Source organism: Cyprinus carpio, chromosome A17, assembly GCF_018340385.1.
Source record: "Cyprinus carpio isolate SPL01 chromosome A17, ASM1834038v1, whole genome shotgun sequence".
In the NCBI taxonomy this organism is placed as follows: domain Eukaryota; kingdom Metazoa; phylum Chordata; class Actinopteri; order Cypriniformes; family Cyprinidae; genus Cyprinus; species Cyprinus carpio.
The window spans coordinates 363,337-382,346 of NC_056588.1; the positions used below are offsets into that span (position 1 = coordinate 363,337).

Genomic DNA, 19,010 nt, shown 5'->3' on the forward strand with positions numbered 1-19,010 from the left:
AAGGTTGCTAATAGTTTAGATATTTAATAATTTATATTTAATAAAGCATTTATTAAGCGTAGTTAATGAAGGCAGGCATTCACCAAACATTTCTTATTAATATAATAATACTCAAGACCAATCAAAAGTTATTTACTGGATCTGAGCTGATATGAACTAACAACAGCGTTTCTGCAGGTTTATAAAATCATTTCAAGACCCTTTTCGGGAGACATTTAAAGAAAATTTTAAGGAGTCGAGCAAAGTTTGAAAACACATCTTCCAACCAAATGTCCATTACTTTTAAATTCATTTTTAAAATAGGAGACTAACTTTCACTAACCTGCCTGCTCGCACCTGCAAAAACTGCTGTTCTCCTCAGGGTTGTTTCTCATCTTTGACTTGTCATTTTGATTGAAAATGCCCTTTTAACATAGGTCTTTCATTTGTAGATGGAACTGATAACTGTTTAAGACCCTTCAAAACCCTGAACAATGAACAGCTGTGTTTATTAACTAACGTCCACGAAGATGAATAAACATGCAATGCTTGTTAATGCATGAACTAACATTAACTAATGAAACCTTATTGTAAAGTGTTCCTGTGTTATATCATGATGCTGAAGCAGCTTGAATAAATCAATACACGATTGAGATTCAGCAGCAGTGTAACGATAGTAGTGTTTCACATATAAATGTCTTTACTGTTACTTTTGATTAAGTTAATGAGTCGTTCATGAATGAAAGTATTAATTTTTTTTTTTTTTTTTTTTTGTAACCTCCATTACAGCGCGAGGAAATGTACACAGATTTGACGAAGCGAGACAAAGGAGGAACAAAATACAACAGAAGGAAAAGGAAAAAATAATAATAAATGGGAACAAAGGAGGAACAAAATACAACAGAAGGAAAAGGAAAAAATAATAATAAATGGGAAGTATCAATACGTTTTGAGGTTTAAATAATTACAAAATTACTGAGTTTCTGCAGGACAACCGAAACAGTGACGAGAGCGCGCACGCTCAGCTGACGCACAAACACAGATCATGTGACCGCTGGAGCAGGAAGTGCTCACAGTTTACACGGAAAACAACAAAAGTCAGTTTTCGCACGGCCTGTTCTGTGTCCCGCATGTTTGACTATGTTTCTGCTATTACTAACCCTAAATCATGAAAAATAAAAAACCATAATATTAAATCATCTTTTAATAGCTAACTTAAACGTAACGTCATCTTATTTCATTCATTAATAACCAGTCAAAAATAATCAAAAAAAAATAAAAAATAAGAAATTATATTTTGAATGCATAAAATAAGGGCTAAAAATAAGATTTGACAGCTGATGTATAAGACTTAATAATTTTAAATGCATAGATAATAACTCTTTCCTCCTTACAGTAAGCGGATTCAGATGAGTCGAAGGCTGCAAAATGTCCTATTTAAATATTTTATTTGATATAAGTGTTATGTTTATTAGCAGAATTTTTAGACTGAAAATGTCATTCTGACCAGTTAAAGTTCAAACAAGCCTCAAAAAATTTTTTGAATGCAGAAAATTAATTATTAATTTTTTTTTTTTTTTTTTTTTTTTTTTTTTTTTTTTTTTTATAGTTTCAGCTGAGGGTTGAAATGTCATGATATTTCATGTTTTATTCATATGTTATTTAGTATTTGTATCTGAGTGTGTTTGTCTTGTGCTGATAAATGTATTAGTGTCATAACTGATTCCAGGTGGATCTCTGCAGTGCTCCATCAGAACATGACACACTGCTGTAAAGAGTGTTTCTGAGCATTAATACTTCACTAAATGATTCAGGCCGTTGTGTACGTCGTGCATCTGTGAATCACATGCATGCTTCTATCTTCCGATGTTGCGTCGGTGACGATCCATGAACTGTGCTGTGTGGTGTGTGATCAGATGAAGAGATGAGGATGTGTGTGCTGCTGTGTCTCTGTGCTCTGATCTCTTCCTTCCCCTACATACTCACCCTAAACACTCAGCACGACCAGGTGCACGTCTCGTATCCAGGTGAGAGTTCACTCCTCATGACTGACAGCTGTCTGTCAAAGAGGCTCGGACTGCACTCAGATGAGTTTGTGCAGTACGAGAATAATCTGACCGTTTAATGAGGAAATATGGTGCAAAACAAAGACAGATGGGTTTCCACGGAAGCCCTGCAGTTATTGTGTGATTTCTTCATACTGATGATGGACACTCATGTTTTGGCTCTCGTGAGTGTAATCTGTTTTGCACATTCTCAGCTGTCTGGCATTTCATATTTGATTTAAAATCAGTTGATATTTTTTCAGCAGATATTGATTTAAGAATGCCAAATGCACATTTCACACCTTCAAAAAATAAGGCATGAAAATAAGGCATTTTTTCTAAAAACAGCTGAGGTTTAAAGACTTCACAATTTAAATAAATATAAATTTTTTCCTAGTCACAATTTCAGATGAGGGAGGAAATAAAACCCATAATAAATAATATATTTAATTCAAGCTAACATATATCTTCAGAGCAGATCATTAATTATAACAAACAACCTAGCTGATGTTTTTAAAGATTTCACAATTTAAATAATCTGTATTTTTTGTCTTTGATATAATGTCAATTTCAGATGAGGAAGGGTTGTATTTTATTTAATATTGATGTTTTTCAGCAGAATTTTGTTAGACAATGTGAATTGCACATTTTAACTCTTAAATTATATTTAAAATGCAGAAAATTAGGCGTATTGTAAGAGCAATTATGATTTTTGACAGCTGATGTATAAAGACGCTACGATTTAATTAATATATAATCATTTTTCCTCATTACATTGATGACAGTTTCAGGTGAGAGAGGGTGGAAATGTTATGATATTTAATATTTTATTAGATTTTATTTTAAGTTTTTCAGCATAACATTGTTTGAAAATGTCAATATATCTATTATTTTATTTTATTTCAGCTGATATTTAGTTGCACATTTCACTTAAAAATTAAGAAATATTTTTTAGATGTATAATATTTTAGACTTCACGATTTAAATAATATATAGTATTTTTTCTTCATTAAAGTGAAGCCAGTTTCAGGTGAGAGAGGGTGGAAATGATATGATATTTAATATTTTATTAGATTTTATTTGATGTTTTTCAGCATAACGTTGTTTGAAAATGTCAATATATCTATTATTTTATTTTATTTCAGCTGATATTTAGTTGCGCATTTCACTTAAAAATTAAGAGATATTTTTTAGATGTATAATATTTTAGACTTTTTCGATTTCAATAATATATAGTAATTTTTCCTCATTGAAGTGAAGCCAGTTTCAGGTGAGAGAGGGTGGAAATGATATTTCGTCGTCTCTGTGTTTGTACTTTGCTCAGTGACAGTAAAGAGGGTCATGTGACCCGAGCAGGAGGTTATAATGGAGCGTCTTTCCTCAGGTGTGAAGAACTCGATGCTGGTCACATGGTCCACCGCTGATGAAGCCGAGAGCGTTGTTGAGTACGGTCTGTGGGGCGGGAAGCTCTTCAGTCACACGGCGAAGGGAAACACAAGCGTGTTTATCGATGGAGGGCCGGAGAACAGGACGATGTACATCCACCGGGTCACGCTGACCGATCTGATCCCGGCCGCTGCATACGGTAACCTTCACACGGGCATCATTCAGTGTGTGTGACCCGGACCTCAGAGATGCTGAGAGGTGTGTGTGTGTTTCAGTGTATCACTGCGGCAGCGGCGCCGGATGGAGCGACATCTTCTACTTCACGTCTCTGAATGAAAGCGTGAGCTTCAGCCCCAGATTCGCTCTGTTCGGGGACATGGGCAACGAAAACCCTCAGTCTCTGAGTCGACTGCAGAAGGAGACGCAGATGGGGATGTACGACGTCATTCTGCACATCGGTGAGACTGCAGTCACACACACATATGGACTCGATTCAAGGAATAGGTCAGACAAAATTAAAAAGTGCTCATCCTCAGATCATCTGAGTTTATCTCTTCATCAGGTTTGTAGAAATGTAGCACTGCATCAGTGTCTCAGCAATGGATGCTCTGCAGTGAATGGGTGCCGTCAGAATGAGAGTCCAAACAGCTGATAAAAACATCACAATAATCCACAAGTAATCCATCCACACACTCCAGTCCATCAGTTAACATCTGGAGAAGACAAAAGATGAAACACAATCCAGCATTAAGATGTTTTAAAACTCAAATACATAGAGTCTATAATCCATAATAAGACTTCCTGCAGTGAAAAAGTGCATCTCCTGTTGTCTCTCACATCAAAATCCAGACACATATTTAGAGCTGTTTTAAACGCTGCTTGATCTGTGCAGATTTCTCTCCTGATTCACAACCAGAACACTTTTTCACTGGAGGAGGAAGTGTTATTATGGATTATAGACTCTATGTATTTGAGTTAAAAAAGTCTTAATGCTGGATTTGTTTTCAGCTTTTGTCTTCTCCAGATGTTCACTGATGGACTGGCGTGCTGTGGATTACTTGTGGTATTGTGATGTTTTTAATCAGCTGTTTTGGACTCTCATTCTGACGGCACCCATTCACTGCAGAGCATCCATTGATGAGACACTGATGCAGTGCTACATTTCTACAAACCTGATGAAGAAACAAACTCATCCTGAGTATATTTTCAGCAGATTTTCATTTTGTGTAACTATTCCTTTAGCTGAGTAAGAGCAGATTAGTTTGTCGTCCCAGTGATGATAGTTTGTGTGGTTTAGTTATAGTTTTGCTTGTGCATGCACTTTACAGCATGTGATTGTTTTCACAGGGGATTTCGCGTATGACATGCACGAGGTAAGAAACACAAAGCCTGTTGGCCATGTAGTTTCACATCACAGTGCATTTTATTTTTTGATTTTCTGCTTTCATGTTAATTTGAACAACACGAGGGAAGTAAATTAAGATAGAATGATTGTTACGAGTGGACCGTTTTTGCTGCTGTGTTTTTAAGGCGTCTGTATTTAGCACAAAACTTCAGAAATCAGTCAAATCAAGTCATGATCAAAATATGTAAGCGATGATCCACATCATTTTGACCCGAATGCCTAATGTTCCCCATAATATCATAATCAGTGACAAAAACCACACATACAGCTGTCAAACTTCAGTGCATCTGAAAACTCAATAAAGCAATGGAAACCCAACACCCGACCACAAAATTGCCCAAAATCCCTGGTTTGATTATGTAAGTGTCTGGAAAATAGACGGATCTGATTTAAGTTTGTCATGACTGAGGTTTCTGATGACGGGCTGCCTTCATTTACAGACACTTTTATCTGAAGCAGCTCGTATGCATTCAGTGTATTGATTTGATCAGATAAAGACGTGTTCATTTTGCCAGGTTTCACTGTTCACCTCTTGGTTGTTAACAGAGCATTAGACTTATATTATCACCAATAACGAGGTCTATTTCAAAGAATAGTGCAAGCTCGGCTCTGTGTGATTATTTGATCACATGCATCATTGCACATGGTGATAGGGTTCTGTTAAAGTTAATGAGTAATTTAATCACACTCGTCTCACCTGTAACTTTTAATGCTGAAGCCGTGTGCTGTTTAGTCTTAAAGCAGTGTCTGTCTTATTACATCATAATGTGATTATGAGCTGAACTACTGAACATCTGTTTCTAATCACAGTCTGATTTTGAGGATGTTTTATGTCTCAGTGTTATTTTAGTAGCATTGACAAACTGTTAGAATATTTTGAACTGATTTTTATTTTTATATTTTCTGTTTTCATTAAAATTTTAATTTTAATTTTTTTTATTAATTTTGTTTTTTATGTCATTTTTAATAGATTGTGTTTTTTTTTTTTAATGTCTATATAGTTTTTATTAATTTTTATTTCAGATTTAGTTTTAGGGAAACTAAATGAAAAAGAGAAATGTTTCTATGACAACAAGCCTAAATAAAATATTTCATTCCGGTTAACATTTATTTTATTTCAAGTAAATGTATATATATTTTTTTTTAGTTAACTATAATAACTTATAAAAAACTGTTATATTTTTTATTAACACTATTTCATATTTTCTGTTTTAATTTTAATTAATGTTTTAGTCATTTTGTTATTTGTTTTGATCATTTTTATTAGTGTTATTATTTTATTGCATTAATTATTTTATTTCAGATAACTGCCAAGGCAAAATTTCTCATTTTCGTTTAGTTTAGTTTAACTTGATGCATTAAAATAAGTAAAACTGCAAAAAAAATAAAAAAAATAATATATATAATATATATATATATATATATATATATATATATATATATATATATATATATATATATATATAAAACTATGTAGACATATTCAAAGAAACAGAACATAAAAATGACAAAAATATACACCAAATGCTTAAAGTTGAACAAAAATTGCAAAGAAAATGGAAAATATATATAAAAAAATGACTTCAAACTATTAATAAAAACTATAATAGTGTCTCAGTGATACTGAAATAGCCCTGGTGTGTGTGTGTGTGTGTCTGTGTGTGTGTGTGTGTGTGTGTGTGTGTGTGTGTGTGTGTGTGTGTGTGTGTGTGTGTGTGTGTGTGTGCGTGTGCGTGGTGTGGTGTGTGCGTGTGCGTGTGTGTGTGTGTGTGTGTGAGTGTGTGAGTGTGTGTCTGTGTGTGTGTGTGTGTGTGTGTGTGTGTGTGTGTGTGTGTGTGTGTGTGTGTGTGTGTGTGTGTGTGTGTGTTTAATCAGGATAACGGCCGGATCGGTGATGAGTTCATGCGGCAGATCGAGTCCATCGCTGCTTACACGCCGTATATGACCTGTCCTGGAAACCACGAGTGGGCTTAGTAAGTGATTTTTGACCTCCTCTTAACCTAAACCTGATCTGAACTTAATTTCTTTTGAGAAGGTCAGTCATCAGGAGATTTTAACCGGGTTATAGAGTGCAGAAATTAAAAAAACGCTGCTGTCTAGAACAAAAGAATCCGTTCCACAGCGGAGATTCAGAACATTTTTGGGAAACTTTTCATGACACGCGTCATTTTAATCGCATGTCTGGATTTGCTCAAGAGCCGCTGTCATCTAAACAACATCAGCAGAGCCAAAGAACACGGAGAAACGGGCCGGAGCTCAACGAGAGGCATGCAGTTACGCTTAACCAATAATATTTACTTCAAAACCAGAAGAAAAATACAATCATTATATTTTGCATAAAGAAAACAAGCCTATTTTAGGATGTTGATTATTTCCCCCAGTTGTGTTTGACCCTGATGATGCATTCAAACTCTGTAGACAAGGCTCACGATTGGGGTCCATTTGGACCTGCAGAATCACTATTTTATAAAACAATCATAACTTAATATCTGTCAACTAAAACTATATTGTGTCTGATCAGCAGCTTCTCATGAGTGAATGTGAGCAAAATACAAAGTTTTGAGTGTTACCATGTTAGATGCAATATATATATATATACAGGTATATATTCAATATTGATGAGAAGTTTTATTTGAATATATCATTGTATGGAATTTCTAAGAACATATAATCTGGGAATTATCAGTATTAACCCCATTGGAATAAATGGAATTTAATTAAATATGTAGCTCATTATTGCTCCAAAACAGTCCAGTCCAAATTTATGAAATCCACATTTTTTTTTCTAACAAAACAACATAAATATCACTTTCAGATGAAAAAAGTGATCAGTTTTTCATGCTGCAATGGTTTATCAGTAGACATACATATTCAGGTTTATAATAAAATTTCGGTCCCAAAGTGCGTGAGATATGTAGAAAAGCCACAATGTAAATGTTTTTTTTTATGTATAATTGTTTATATATAACTTCACAGATAATTTTACAAAAAGTATTTTTGACACTAATGGTGCTCCATACATATCCGGGTCAAAATGAACCAAACACAAAAAATTTTTAAATCTCCTAAAAAAAAGAATTGTATATAATCTGAAAAATATGTTTATTTTGAAGTTCTTAAAGCATTTGCAAAGTTACTAAAAACTTTTTTTTTTTTTTTTTTTCAAGAGATGTTTATGTATCTCTTCCAGGTCAAAATGGAGCCGAATGCATTATGAGGGTTAAATATTACAAACTATAATAAATATGAATGCCCATAAAATAAAAGATTCATTTTCTTTAATAAAAAAAAATAATTTATTACTGTTTTTTCATTTCATTTTGTGGTGGGTCAGACACGTTCCCCTGAGATCCCCCCCGAAGCACATTGACAGCGTTGTCACAGAACATATAGGAATAAGAAGCAGCGAGTGTTTTTGTGTCTGTAGTATCAGATGGACCGATGCAGCAAATGTTCCAGGCTCTTGCTGCAGACAGAAGAGAACGTCCCATCAGTTTGTGTGATTCTGGGACATCAAATCAAAGCCACATGGATGTCTGACCCTGCGGAGCGAGAGCTGAGCGACTGATGTTTAGTGAGATCTTCAGAGACGTTTAGTGACGACTGTAGATAAACCGTAACCAGATGATCATCTACTGAACGTCCAGATGAGATGAGATGATTTTAACCCCACCTTCAGGACTGAGATTTATACTCTCTGTACTTTTATAATGGATTATTGATCCCACATTTACATATGCCTGTCTTTTAAGATTTTCCAAATCCAAATCTTACTAAACAGGGCGAAAAATTATATTATCTCACAACACTTTTCTCTTTTTCCACAACAAAAATAATATCAAAAAAACATTAATAAAAAAACACACATTTACTGCAGAAGATAAGAATGGAAATTGATCAGAATAAAGTGATTTTAAGATTAAAACCAGAACAAATGTCCAAATTAATCCAAATGGAAAGCAAGTTAGTTTGTCTGTCCCCATTGCACTGTAAAACAAAAGTTGTAAATAAAACAAATTATATGTTAGTTCAATGTGTTACTTGCTGTTTCTTTGTAATTATCTGTAAATTAACTTTTCTTTCTACAGCAGATTTTCTTCAGTGTGGCAGATATTTGTTCTTGTTAAACTATATGAGGTGGACCCTCAAACCAGTCCTAGATTTTTCGCTTTAATATCTTTAATATTTGGAATTATTAAAAAAAATAAAAAATGCTTTTGCAGACTCCTCCACTCCGGCCATAGGTGGCGCTGTAACAGTCATAAACATTAAAAATGATAAAATACCTGGATTTGCTAAAAATGCTTTTTTAAATCATTGATTTAGGTGGTTACAAGCTTGCTAAATAATACATAATGTATTTTTTCATATGTGCTTAAATGCCTTAAAGCACTTAAACCCCGATAATCGCTATATTTATTGTTATTATTTTGAAAATAGATATGAAGAGGTCGAGGATGATTAATTGTTCACTCAAGACTCATTCATATTTTATTGAAAGGGGAAACGGGTTTGTGATTTATGTCATAATTTCTTGAGTTTAAAACACGTACATTTTTAAGTGATATTAAACAACGATTTTATTCAGAAAATATATTTAAGGACATTTTTAAAAACGCTTCTCCTGGAATGATTTTAGATTAAATTGAATGATTCCATATAATTGTTGTTATTGCCATATAAAGTATATGTGTGTATTTTTTCTTTAATTGTTTTTAAGACAAAATTCTTAAATTCTTAAAAAAAAAAAAAAAAATTATTGAAATGACATTGTAATTTAAAATTTAAATACCATTGATTTTGCCACGAATATAACCATTGCTGCTGACATGATGTTAAATCATAAATAAATAAAATAAATATGTGTTCTTGTTTTAAGAATAAATGCATCTTGATTTAAGAATGTTTAGATAAGACAAAGAATGCTTTTTGCACTGTATTTGCAATCTGACCAGCTCCTGAATAATTCACTCAGAGTCACATCTGTCTTAGTAAGTGCTTCAGAAGACAGCCTGCTGACTTTGTTTTTGCTGTTTTCATGTATTTTTAGTGAACTAGTTTGAGTGCTGACCTCACTGTGACCACTGGAGGGCAGCACAAACCTCTGGACCGATGTTAGAGTGATTGATTATGTGTGGAGGTGGATTTGGGCTCAGTGAAATATCCTGTAAATGTCTGACCGGATGTGTTCCTAGCCTTGACCTCACGACCCCTGTGAGCTCTCAGCACATCTGTACCAGCACAACGGAAACTCAAAAAAAAGATCCTGAACCCCGCATCCTCTTGACCTTTGACCCCACCCTCTGAGGTCACTGACAGCGCCCCTGAATTAACCCCGTCCATCCACACGGCCGTATCTCATGCTTATGTGCGGCACGAGAGCGTTTGGTGTTTTTCTGTTTCTCCTGGTGTCTGTGTCAGCGCTCGCGTCCTCTCAAGGCCTGAGTATGTTCACTGTGTAATTCAGGAACAGCTGCTGTGGTTTTCAGTCTGTGATTTTCTGTCTGTGTTTATTTTTCCAGTAACTTCTCCCACTACAGGAGTCGTTTCAGTATGCCGGGACACACGGAGAATCTGTGGTACAGGTACGAGCACTGACACTCAAGACAAGCGTCTGAGATCTTGGGCTGTTTTGCTTTGTTTTCTTTCTGTGGAAGCTTGTTTCCACCACAGGATTAGAAAAAAGGTCTTTTTTAACACAATTCTGAGAAAGAATTCTGCTTTATATCTCTCAATTCTGACTTTTTTTCTCACAGTTCTGACTTTTTAACTTGCAATTCTGACTTTTTTTTTTTTTTTTTTTTTAGCAATTCTGACTTTTTTTTTTATTTGTTTCTGACTTTTTTTTTTTGATTTATATTCGACAATTTGAACTTTTTTAGCAATTCTGACTTTTTTTTTGCAATTCTGACTTTTTTTTTTTTTAGCAAATTCTGACTTTTTTTAGCAATTCTGACTTTTTTTTTTTTTTAGCAATTCTGACTTTTTTAGCAATTCTGACTTTTTTTAGCAATTCTGACTTTTTTTTTTTTAGCAATTCTGACTTTTTTAGCAAATCTGACTTTTTTTTTTTTGTTAGCAATTCTACTTTTTTTTTGTTTAGCAATTTGACTTTGACCCTTTTCCCCTTTTTTTTTTTTGAACTCTTTTTTTTTTTAGGCAAGTCTGACTTTTTTTAGCAATTCTGACTTTTTTTTTTTTTTTTTTAGCAATTCTGACTTTTTTTTTTTTTAGCAAATTTTTTTTTTTAGCAAATCTGACTTTTTTTTTTTTTTAGCAATTCTGACTTTTTTTGCAAATCTGACTCTTTTTTTTTAGCAATTCTGACTTTTTTTTTTTAGCAATTCTGACTTTTTTTAGCAAATTGACTTTTTTTTTTTTTAGCAAATCTGACTTTTTTTTTTTTTTTTAGCAAATCTGACTTTTTTTTTTTTTAGCAATTCTGACTTTTTTAGCAAATCTGACTTTTTTTTTTTTAGCCAATTCTGACTTTTTTTTTTTTTTTTAGCAATTCTGACTTTTTTTTTAGCAATTCTGACTTTTTTTCTTTTTTTTTGCAATTCTGACTTTTTTTTTTTTAGCAATTCTGACTTTTTTGCAATTCTTTTTAGCAAATCTGACTTTTTTTTTTTTTAGCAAATCTGACTTTTTTTTTTTTTAATTTTTTTAGCAATTCTGACTTTTTTTTTTTTTTAGCAATTCTGACTAGCAATGGCAAATCGGACTTTTTTTTTTTTAGGCAATTCTGACTTTTTTTTTTTTTTTAGCAAATTCTGACTTTTTTTTTTTTAGAAATCTGACTTTTTTTTTTTTTAGCAATTCTGACCTTTTTTAGCAATCTGACTTTTTTTAAGCAAATTTGACACTGACTGTTTTTTTTTTAGCAATTCTGACTTTTTTTTTTACGCAATTTAGACTTTTTTTCTTTCATTAAGGAGAAAAATGCAAGACAAGCTCCTGAATATAGTTTCGGATTTTTTCTCGCAATTCTGACTTTTTTTTTTTTTTTTTTAGCAATTCTGACTTTTTTTAGCAAATCTCTGGACTTTTTTTTTTTTTTAGCAATTCTGACTTTTTTTTTTTTTTTAGCAATTCTGACTTTTTTTTTAGCAATTTTGCACTTTAATCTTAAACATTCAACTGACTTTTTTTTTAGCAATTCCTGACTTTTCACAATTTTTTATCGTGCAGTTCTTCTGGACTTTTTTTGTAGCAATTCTGACTTTTTTTTTTTTTTAGCAATTCTGACTTTTTTAAGCAAATCTGACTACTTTTTTTTTTTTTTTTTTTAGCAATTTCTGACTTTTTTTTCTCACATTCTGACACTTTATCTTTTGACTTTTTTTTTTAGCAAATCTGACTTTTTTTTTTTTTAGCAATTCTGAACACTTTTTTTGCAATTCTGACTTTTTTTTTTTTTTTTTAGCAATCTGACTTCTTTTTTTTTTTAGCAATCTGACTTTTTTTTGGTTTTTTACGAATTTTTGACTTTTTCTTGCAATTCTGATTATCTTTTTTTTAGCAAATCTGACTTTTTTTTTTTTTAGCAATTCTGACTTTTTTAGCAATTCTGACTTTTTTTTTTTTTAGCAATTCTGACTTTTTTAGCAAATCTGACTTTTTTTTTTTTTGCAATTCTGACTTTTTTTTTTTTTTTAGCAATTCACTTGACTTTTTTTTGCAATTCTGACTTTTTTTTTTTTTAGCAATTCTGACTTTTTTTTTTGTAGCAAGTTCTGACTTTTTTAGCCAAAATTCAAACTTTTTTCTTTTTTTTTTTTTTTAGCAATTCTGACTTTTTTTTTTAGCAAATTTGGCACTTTATCTTTGCAATTCTTACTTTTTTTTGGTAGCAATTCTGACTTTCTTTTTTCACTAGCAGCAAATCTGACTGTTTTTTTTTTAGCAATTCTGACTTTTTTTTTTTTCCATCACAATTTTGACACTCTTTATCTTGCAATTCTGACTTTTTTCTCTTTTTTTTTATTAGGCAATTCTGACTTTTTTTCTCACAATTACAACTTATCTTGCAATTCTTACTTTTTTTTAGACAATTCTGACTTTTTTTTTTTTAGCAATTCTGACTTTTTTTAGCAATTCTGACTTTTTTTTTTATTAAGCAATTCTGACTTTTTTTAGCAAATCTGACTGAATTTTTTTTTTTTTTAGCAATTCTGACTTTTTTTTTTTTTGTTAGCAATTCTGACTTTTTTTACACAAATCTGACTTTTTTTTTTTAGCAATTCTGACTTTTTGCTTTTTTTTTTTTTATCAATTCTTAATCAAATATCAAATCTTTTTTTTTTAGCAATTCTGACTTTTTTAGCAATTCTGACTTTTTTTAGCAATTTAGCAAATCTGACTTTTTTTTTTTTTTTAGTGGCATTCTGACTTGTTTAGACTTTTTTTTTAGCAATTCTGAACTTTTCTTTTTTAGCAAATCTGACTTTTTTTTTTTTTAGCACTGTTAAGCAATTCTGACTTTTTTTTTTTCTTTTTTTTTTTTAGCAATTCTGACTTTTTTTAGCAATTCTGACTTTTTTTTTTTTTTTTTAGGGGCAATTCTGACTTTTTTAGCAAAAATCTGACTTTTTTTTTTTTTTTTTAGCAATTCTGACTTTTGTTAAGCAAATCTGACTTTTTTTTTTTTAGCAATTCTGACTTTTTTAGCAATTCTGACTTTTTTTTTGCAATTCTGACTTTTTTTTTTTTAGCAATTCTGACTTTTTTTTTTACTTTCCTAGCAATTTCTGGAATTTTTTAGCAAGTTCTGACTTGTTTTTTTTTTTTTTTTTTATTTCCTCCACATTTCTGACGTTTTTTTTTTGCAAATTTGGCTTTTTATTTTTTTGCAATTCTGTGATTTGACTTTGTTTCTACAATTTTGACATTTATCTTGCATTTTTCCTTTTTTTAGGCAGCAATTTCTGACTTTTTTTTGTAGAGCAGATTCGTGACTTTTTTTTTTTTCTTTTGACCACTTTATCTTGCACTTCTTACGTTTTTTAGCAGTTCTGACTTTTTTTTGCAATTCTGACTTTTTTTTCACAATTTTGACACTTTGTCTTTTTACACTTTTTTTTTTGCAATTCTGACTTTTTCTTTTTTTTTAAGCAATTCTGACTTTTTGTTCCTTCTCACAATTTTGAACACTTTATCTTGCAATTCTTACTTTTTTTTAGTCAATTCCTGAACTTTTTTTTTTTTTTTTTTTAGGCAATTCTGACTTTTTTTCTTCTCACAATTTTGACACTTATCTTGCAATTCTTTGGACTTTTTTTTTAGTCAATTCCCTGACTTTTTTTTTTTTAGCAAATTCTGAACTTTTTTTTTCTCACAATTTTGGACACTTTATCTTGGCAATTCTTACTTTTTTTTCTAGGCAATTCCTGACCTTTTTTTTTTTTTTTTTTTTTTTTTTTTCTTTTTTTTTTTTTTTTGTATAGCAATTTCTGACTTTTTTTCTTCTCACACATTTTGTGACACTTTATCTTGCAATTCTTACTTTTTTTTTGTAGCAATTCTGACTTTCTTTTTTTTAGGCAGTTCTGACTTTTTTTTTTTAGCAATTCTTACTTTTTTTTAGCAAACTCCCTGACTTTTTTCTTTTTTTTTTCATTTTTTTTCTTTTTTTTAGCAATTCTGACTTTTTTTCTCACAATTTTGACACTTTATCTTGCAATTCTTACTTTTTTTTGTAGCAATTCTGACTTTCTTTTTTAGCAGTTCTGACTTTTTTTTAGCAATTCTTACTTTTTTTTAGCAATTCTGACTTTTTTCTTTTTTTTAGCAATTCTGACTTTTTTTCTCACAATTTTGACACTTTATCTTGCAATTCTGACTTTTTTTTGCAATTCTGACTTTTTTTTTTTTTTAGCAATTCTGACTTTTTTTTTTAGCAAATTTGGGGCAACTTTATCTTGCAAATTCTTACTTTTTTTTTGTAGCCAATTCTGACTTTCTTTTTTTAGCAGTTCTGACTTTTTTTTAGCAATTCTTACTTTTTTTTTCCTCACAATTTTGAACACTTTATCTTGCAATTCTGACTTTTTTCATCAATTCTAACAATTCTTACCACAATCTTGACACTTTATCTTGCAATTCTTACTTTTTTTGTAGCAATTCTGACTTTCTTTTTTAGCAGTTCTGACCAGTTCTTTGACTTGTTTTTTCAGGCATTTCTGACTTTTTTTTTAGCAATTCTGACTTTTTTTTTTTTTTTTGTAGCAATTCTGACCAACCCCTTTTTTTTTTTTGGTAGCAATTCTGACTGTTTTTTCTCCACAATTTTGACACTTTATCTTGCAATTCTTACTTTTTTTTAGCAATTCTGACTTTTTTCTTTTTTTTAGCAATTCTGACTTTTTTTCTCACAATTTTGACACTTTATCTTGCAATTCTTACTTTTTTTTAGCAATTCTGACTTTTTTTTTTTTTAGCAATTCTGACTTTTTTTCTCACAATTTTGACACTTTATCTTGCAATTCTTACTTTTTTTTTTGTAAAATTCTGACTTTTTTTTTTAGCAGTTCTGACTTTTTTTTAGCAAATTCTCCTCACTTTTTTTTTTTAGCAATTCTGACTTCTTTTTTCTTTTTTTAGGCAATTCTGACTTTTTTGGTCTCACAATTTGGACAATTTATCTTGTCAATTATACTTTTTTTTTGGTAGCAATTTCTGACTTTTTCTTTTTTAAGCAAGTTACTGACTTTTTTTTTTAGCAATTTTGACCTTTTATTTTGCAATTTCCTTACTTTTTTTTTTTTCTGAACTTTTTTTTTTTTTTAGCAATTCTGACTTTTTTTCTTCACAATTTGTGACACTTTATCTTGCAATTCTGACTTTTTTCTTTTTTTTTTAGCAATTCTGACTTTCTTTTTTAGCAGTTCTGACTTTTTTTTAGCAATTCAGACTTTTTTTTTAGCAATTCTGACTTTTTTTTTTTTTAGCAATTCTGACTTTTTTTTTCTCACAATTTTGACACTTTATCTTGCAATTCTGACTTTTTTTTGCAATTCTGACTTTTTTTTTTTTTTTTTAGCAATTCTGACTTTTTTTTTAGCAAATTTGGCACTTTATCTTGCAATTCTTACTTTTTTTTGGTAGCAATTCTGACTTTCTTTTTTAGCAGTTCTGACTTTTTTTTAGCAATTCTGACTTTTTTTTTCCTCACAATTTTGACACTTTATCTTGCAATTCTGACTTTTTTCTTTTTTATTAGCAATTCTGACTTTTTTTCTCACAATTTTGACACTTTATCTTGCAATTCTTACTTTTTTTGTAGCAATTCTGACTTTCTTTTTTAGCAGTTCTGACTTTTTTTTAGCAATTCTGACTTTTTTTTTAGCAATTCTGACTTTTTTCTTTTTTTTTAGCAATTCTGACTTTTTTTTTTTTTTTTTTTTTTAGCAATTCTGACTTTTTTTTTTTAGCAATTCTGACTTTTTTTCTCACAATTTTGACACTTTATCTTGCAATTGTTCTTACTTTTTTTTGTAGGCAATTCCTGACTTTCTTTTTTTAGCAGTTCTGACTTTTTTTTTAGCAATTCTGACTTTTTTTTTAGCAAATCTGACTTTTTTTTTTTTTAGCAATTCTGACTTTTTTTTTTTTTTTTTTAGCAATTCTGACTTTTTTTTTATTTTTAGCAATTCTGACCTTTTTTTTTTTTTTTAGCAATTCTGACTTTTTTATTTTTTTTTTAGCAATTCTGACTTTTTTTTTTAGCAAATTTGGCACTTTATCTTGCAATTCTTACTTTTTTTTTGTAGCAATTCTGACTTTCTTTTTTAGCAGTTCTGACTTTTTTTTAGCAATTCTGACTTTTTTTTTCCTCACAATTTTGACACTTTATCTTGCAATTCTGACTTTTTTCTTTTTTTTAGCAATTCTGACTTTTTTCTTTTTTTAGCAATTCTGACTTTTTTTTTCTCACAATTTTGACACTTTATCTTGCAATCTGACTTTTGACTTTTTTCTTTTTTTTAGCAATCTTCTTTTATCATTTTCTTTTCACTTTTGCAACTTTATCTAGCAATTCTGACTTTTTTTTTTCTCACTTAGCAATTTTGGACACTTTTTCTCAACAATTGCAATTCTTTACTTTTTTTTTACTTTTTTTTTAGCAATTCTGACTTTTTTTTTGTTTTTAGGCAATTCTGACTTTTTTTTCCTCACAATTTTGACACTTTATCTCTTGCAATTTCTGACTTTTTCTTGTTTTTTTTTTTTTAGCAATTCTGACTTTTTTTTTCTCACAATTTTGACACTTTATCTTGCAATTCTGACTTTTTTCTTTTTTTTTTAGCAATTCTGACTTTTTTTCTCACAATTTTGACACTTTATCTTGCAATTCTTACTTTATATCATACAAGTCTGACTTTTTTCTCAATTCTGTCTTTATATCTGACAATTCTGACTTTTTTTGCACTATAGCAAGAAAAAAAAATTAAGTTGCAGTTACCTTTGTTATTTTTCATTATCCTGTGACGGAAACAAACTTCTGTATCTTTCAGACTGGTGGAAAGAAAAGAAGTGTTTATTTTATTGCACTTTGTCTGTTATATCTTACTGGGCTGCGAGTTTTTTACACTATAAAGAAAGAAAGCTAGAAAGACTCTCCCTGTTTTAATTCTGTAGTTCCTCACATGAGCTCAATTATAATGTCTGGATATACTGTTTGAGAAGGTCATAAGATGCAGATTGTAGTCAGTTGAGTATGTTTGTTATGAATCATCTCTGCGCTGGAATGTCATAATTGAGCGAGCGATACATCTGTGCTCTTGGGAGAAAGCTGGAAAAACTACTGAGGTTCTGCTTTAAACACAGAGAGGAGGATGAATCCAGCTCTGCTTTGTTGGATGATTGTTTTTTCCAGTCTGAAGAAACATTTAGTGTTTGCACAATCAGTTTTGAAAACTGAAGCATGTTTATAACTGTGTGTGTGTAGCTGGAACATTGGACCCGCTCATATCATCTCCTTTTCCACGGAAGTCTATTTCTATCTGGATTACGGCCTGGATCTGCTCTTCAGACAGTATGAGTGGCTGCAGGCGGATCTACAGGTACAAATACACAACAGATGCTGCTGCGTTCTCTCAGAAATCAGATTTACTGTGGATGAACACTGTAAAACTCATTTTCAGAGATTAGTATGAGTTTGTTTCTTCATCAGGTTTGTAGAAATGTAGCATTGCATCAGTGTCTCAGCAATGGATGCTCTGCTGCATTGAATGGGTGCCGTCAGAATGAGAGTCCAAACAGCTGATAAAAAACATCAAAATAATCCACAAGTAATCCACAGCACTCCAGTCCATCAGTGAACATCTGGAGAAGACAAAAGATGAAAACACATCCAGCATTAAGATGTTTTTAACTCAAATACATAGAGTCTATAATCCATAATAACACTTCCTCGAGTGAAAAAAGTGCATCTCCTGTTGTCTCTCACATCAAAAAATCCAGACACATATTTGTTCAGAGCTGTTTTAAAAAAAAGCTGCTTGATCTGTGCAGATTTCTCTCCTGATTCACACCAGAACACTTTTTTCACTGGAGGAAAGTGTTATTATGGATTATAGACTCTATGTATTTGAGTTAAAAAACGTCTTAATGCTGGATTTGTGTTTCAGCTTTTGTCTTTACCAGATGTTCACTGATGGACTGGAGTGCTGTGGATTACTTGTGGATTTATTGTGATGTTTTTATCAGCTGTTTGGACTCTCATTCTGACGGCACCCATTCACTGCAGAGCATCCATTGATGAGACACTGATGCAGTGCTGCATTTCTACAAACCTGATGAAGAAACAAACTCATCTTAATCTGGGATGAGCACATTTTCAGCAAAAAAAAAACAAAAAAAAACATTAATTTTGGGGTGAACTATTCCTTTAAACAGTTTTACTGAAGTATCCTTAAAACTAAGCAAAGCTGAGTGGGCATTTATGGATAAAGCAAGGGAATATTCTTGAAGCGTGCGGTCTTGTGTTTCTGTGCTTGATAAAGGAAGCGAACCGTCCGGAGAACCGAGCGCAGCGGCCGTGGATCATCACGATGGGACACAGACCCATGTACTGCTCCAACGATGACGGAGACGACTGCACACAGTTCCAGAGCTACGTGAGTGATCTCAGATCTCATGCTGTGCTTCTGCACGTCTGATGGGTGATTCTGTCGTAGTACCCTCTAAAGACG

At 31.5% G+C, this 19,010-nt stretch overlaps 1 protein-coding gene across 1 annotated transcript in view; it reads left to right on the forward strand.

Annotated features, from left to right (window-relative positions):
- The first annotated feature begins 1,895 nt into the window (after nucleotides 1–1,895).
- The window catches only part of acp7 (acid phosphatase 7, tartrate resistant (putative)), a 21,377-nt gene continuing 4,262 nt past the window's right edge, over nucleotides 1,896–19,010 (forward strand). The window contains exons 1-8 of the mRNA XM_042773405.1: nucleotides 1,896–2,006; nucleotides 3,409–3,609; nucleotides 3,686–3,868; nucleotides 4,758–4,783; nucleotides 6,691–6,788; nucleotides 10,338–10,400; nucleotides 17,765–17,879; nucleotides 18,822–18,935. Coding sequence (XP_042629339.1) covers nucleotides 1,904–2,006; nucleotides 3,409–3,609; nucleotides 3,686–3,868; nucleotides 4,758–4,783; nucleotides 6,691–6,788; nucleotides 10,338–10,400; nucleotides 17,765–17,879; nucleotides 18,822–18,935 — 903 coding nt within the window. The 5' untranslated portion in view covers nucleotides 1,896–1,903. The remainder of the gene's footprint in view (nucleotides 2,007–3,408; nucleotides 3,610–3,685; nucleotides 3,869–4,757; nucleotides 4,784–6,690; nucleotides 6,789–10,337; nucleotides 10,401–17,764; nucleotides 17,880–18,821; nucleotides 18,936–19,010) is intronic.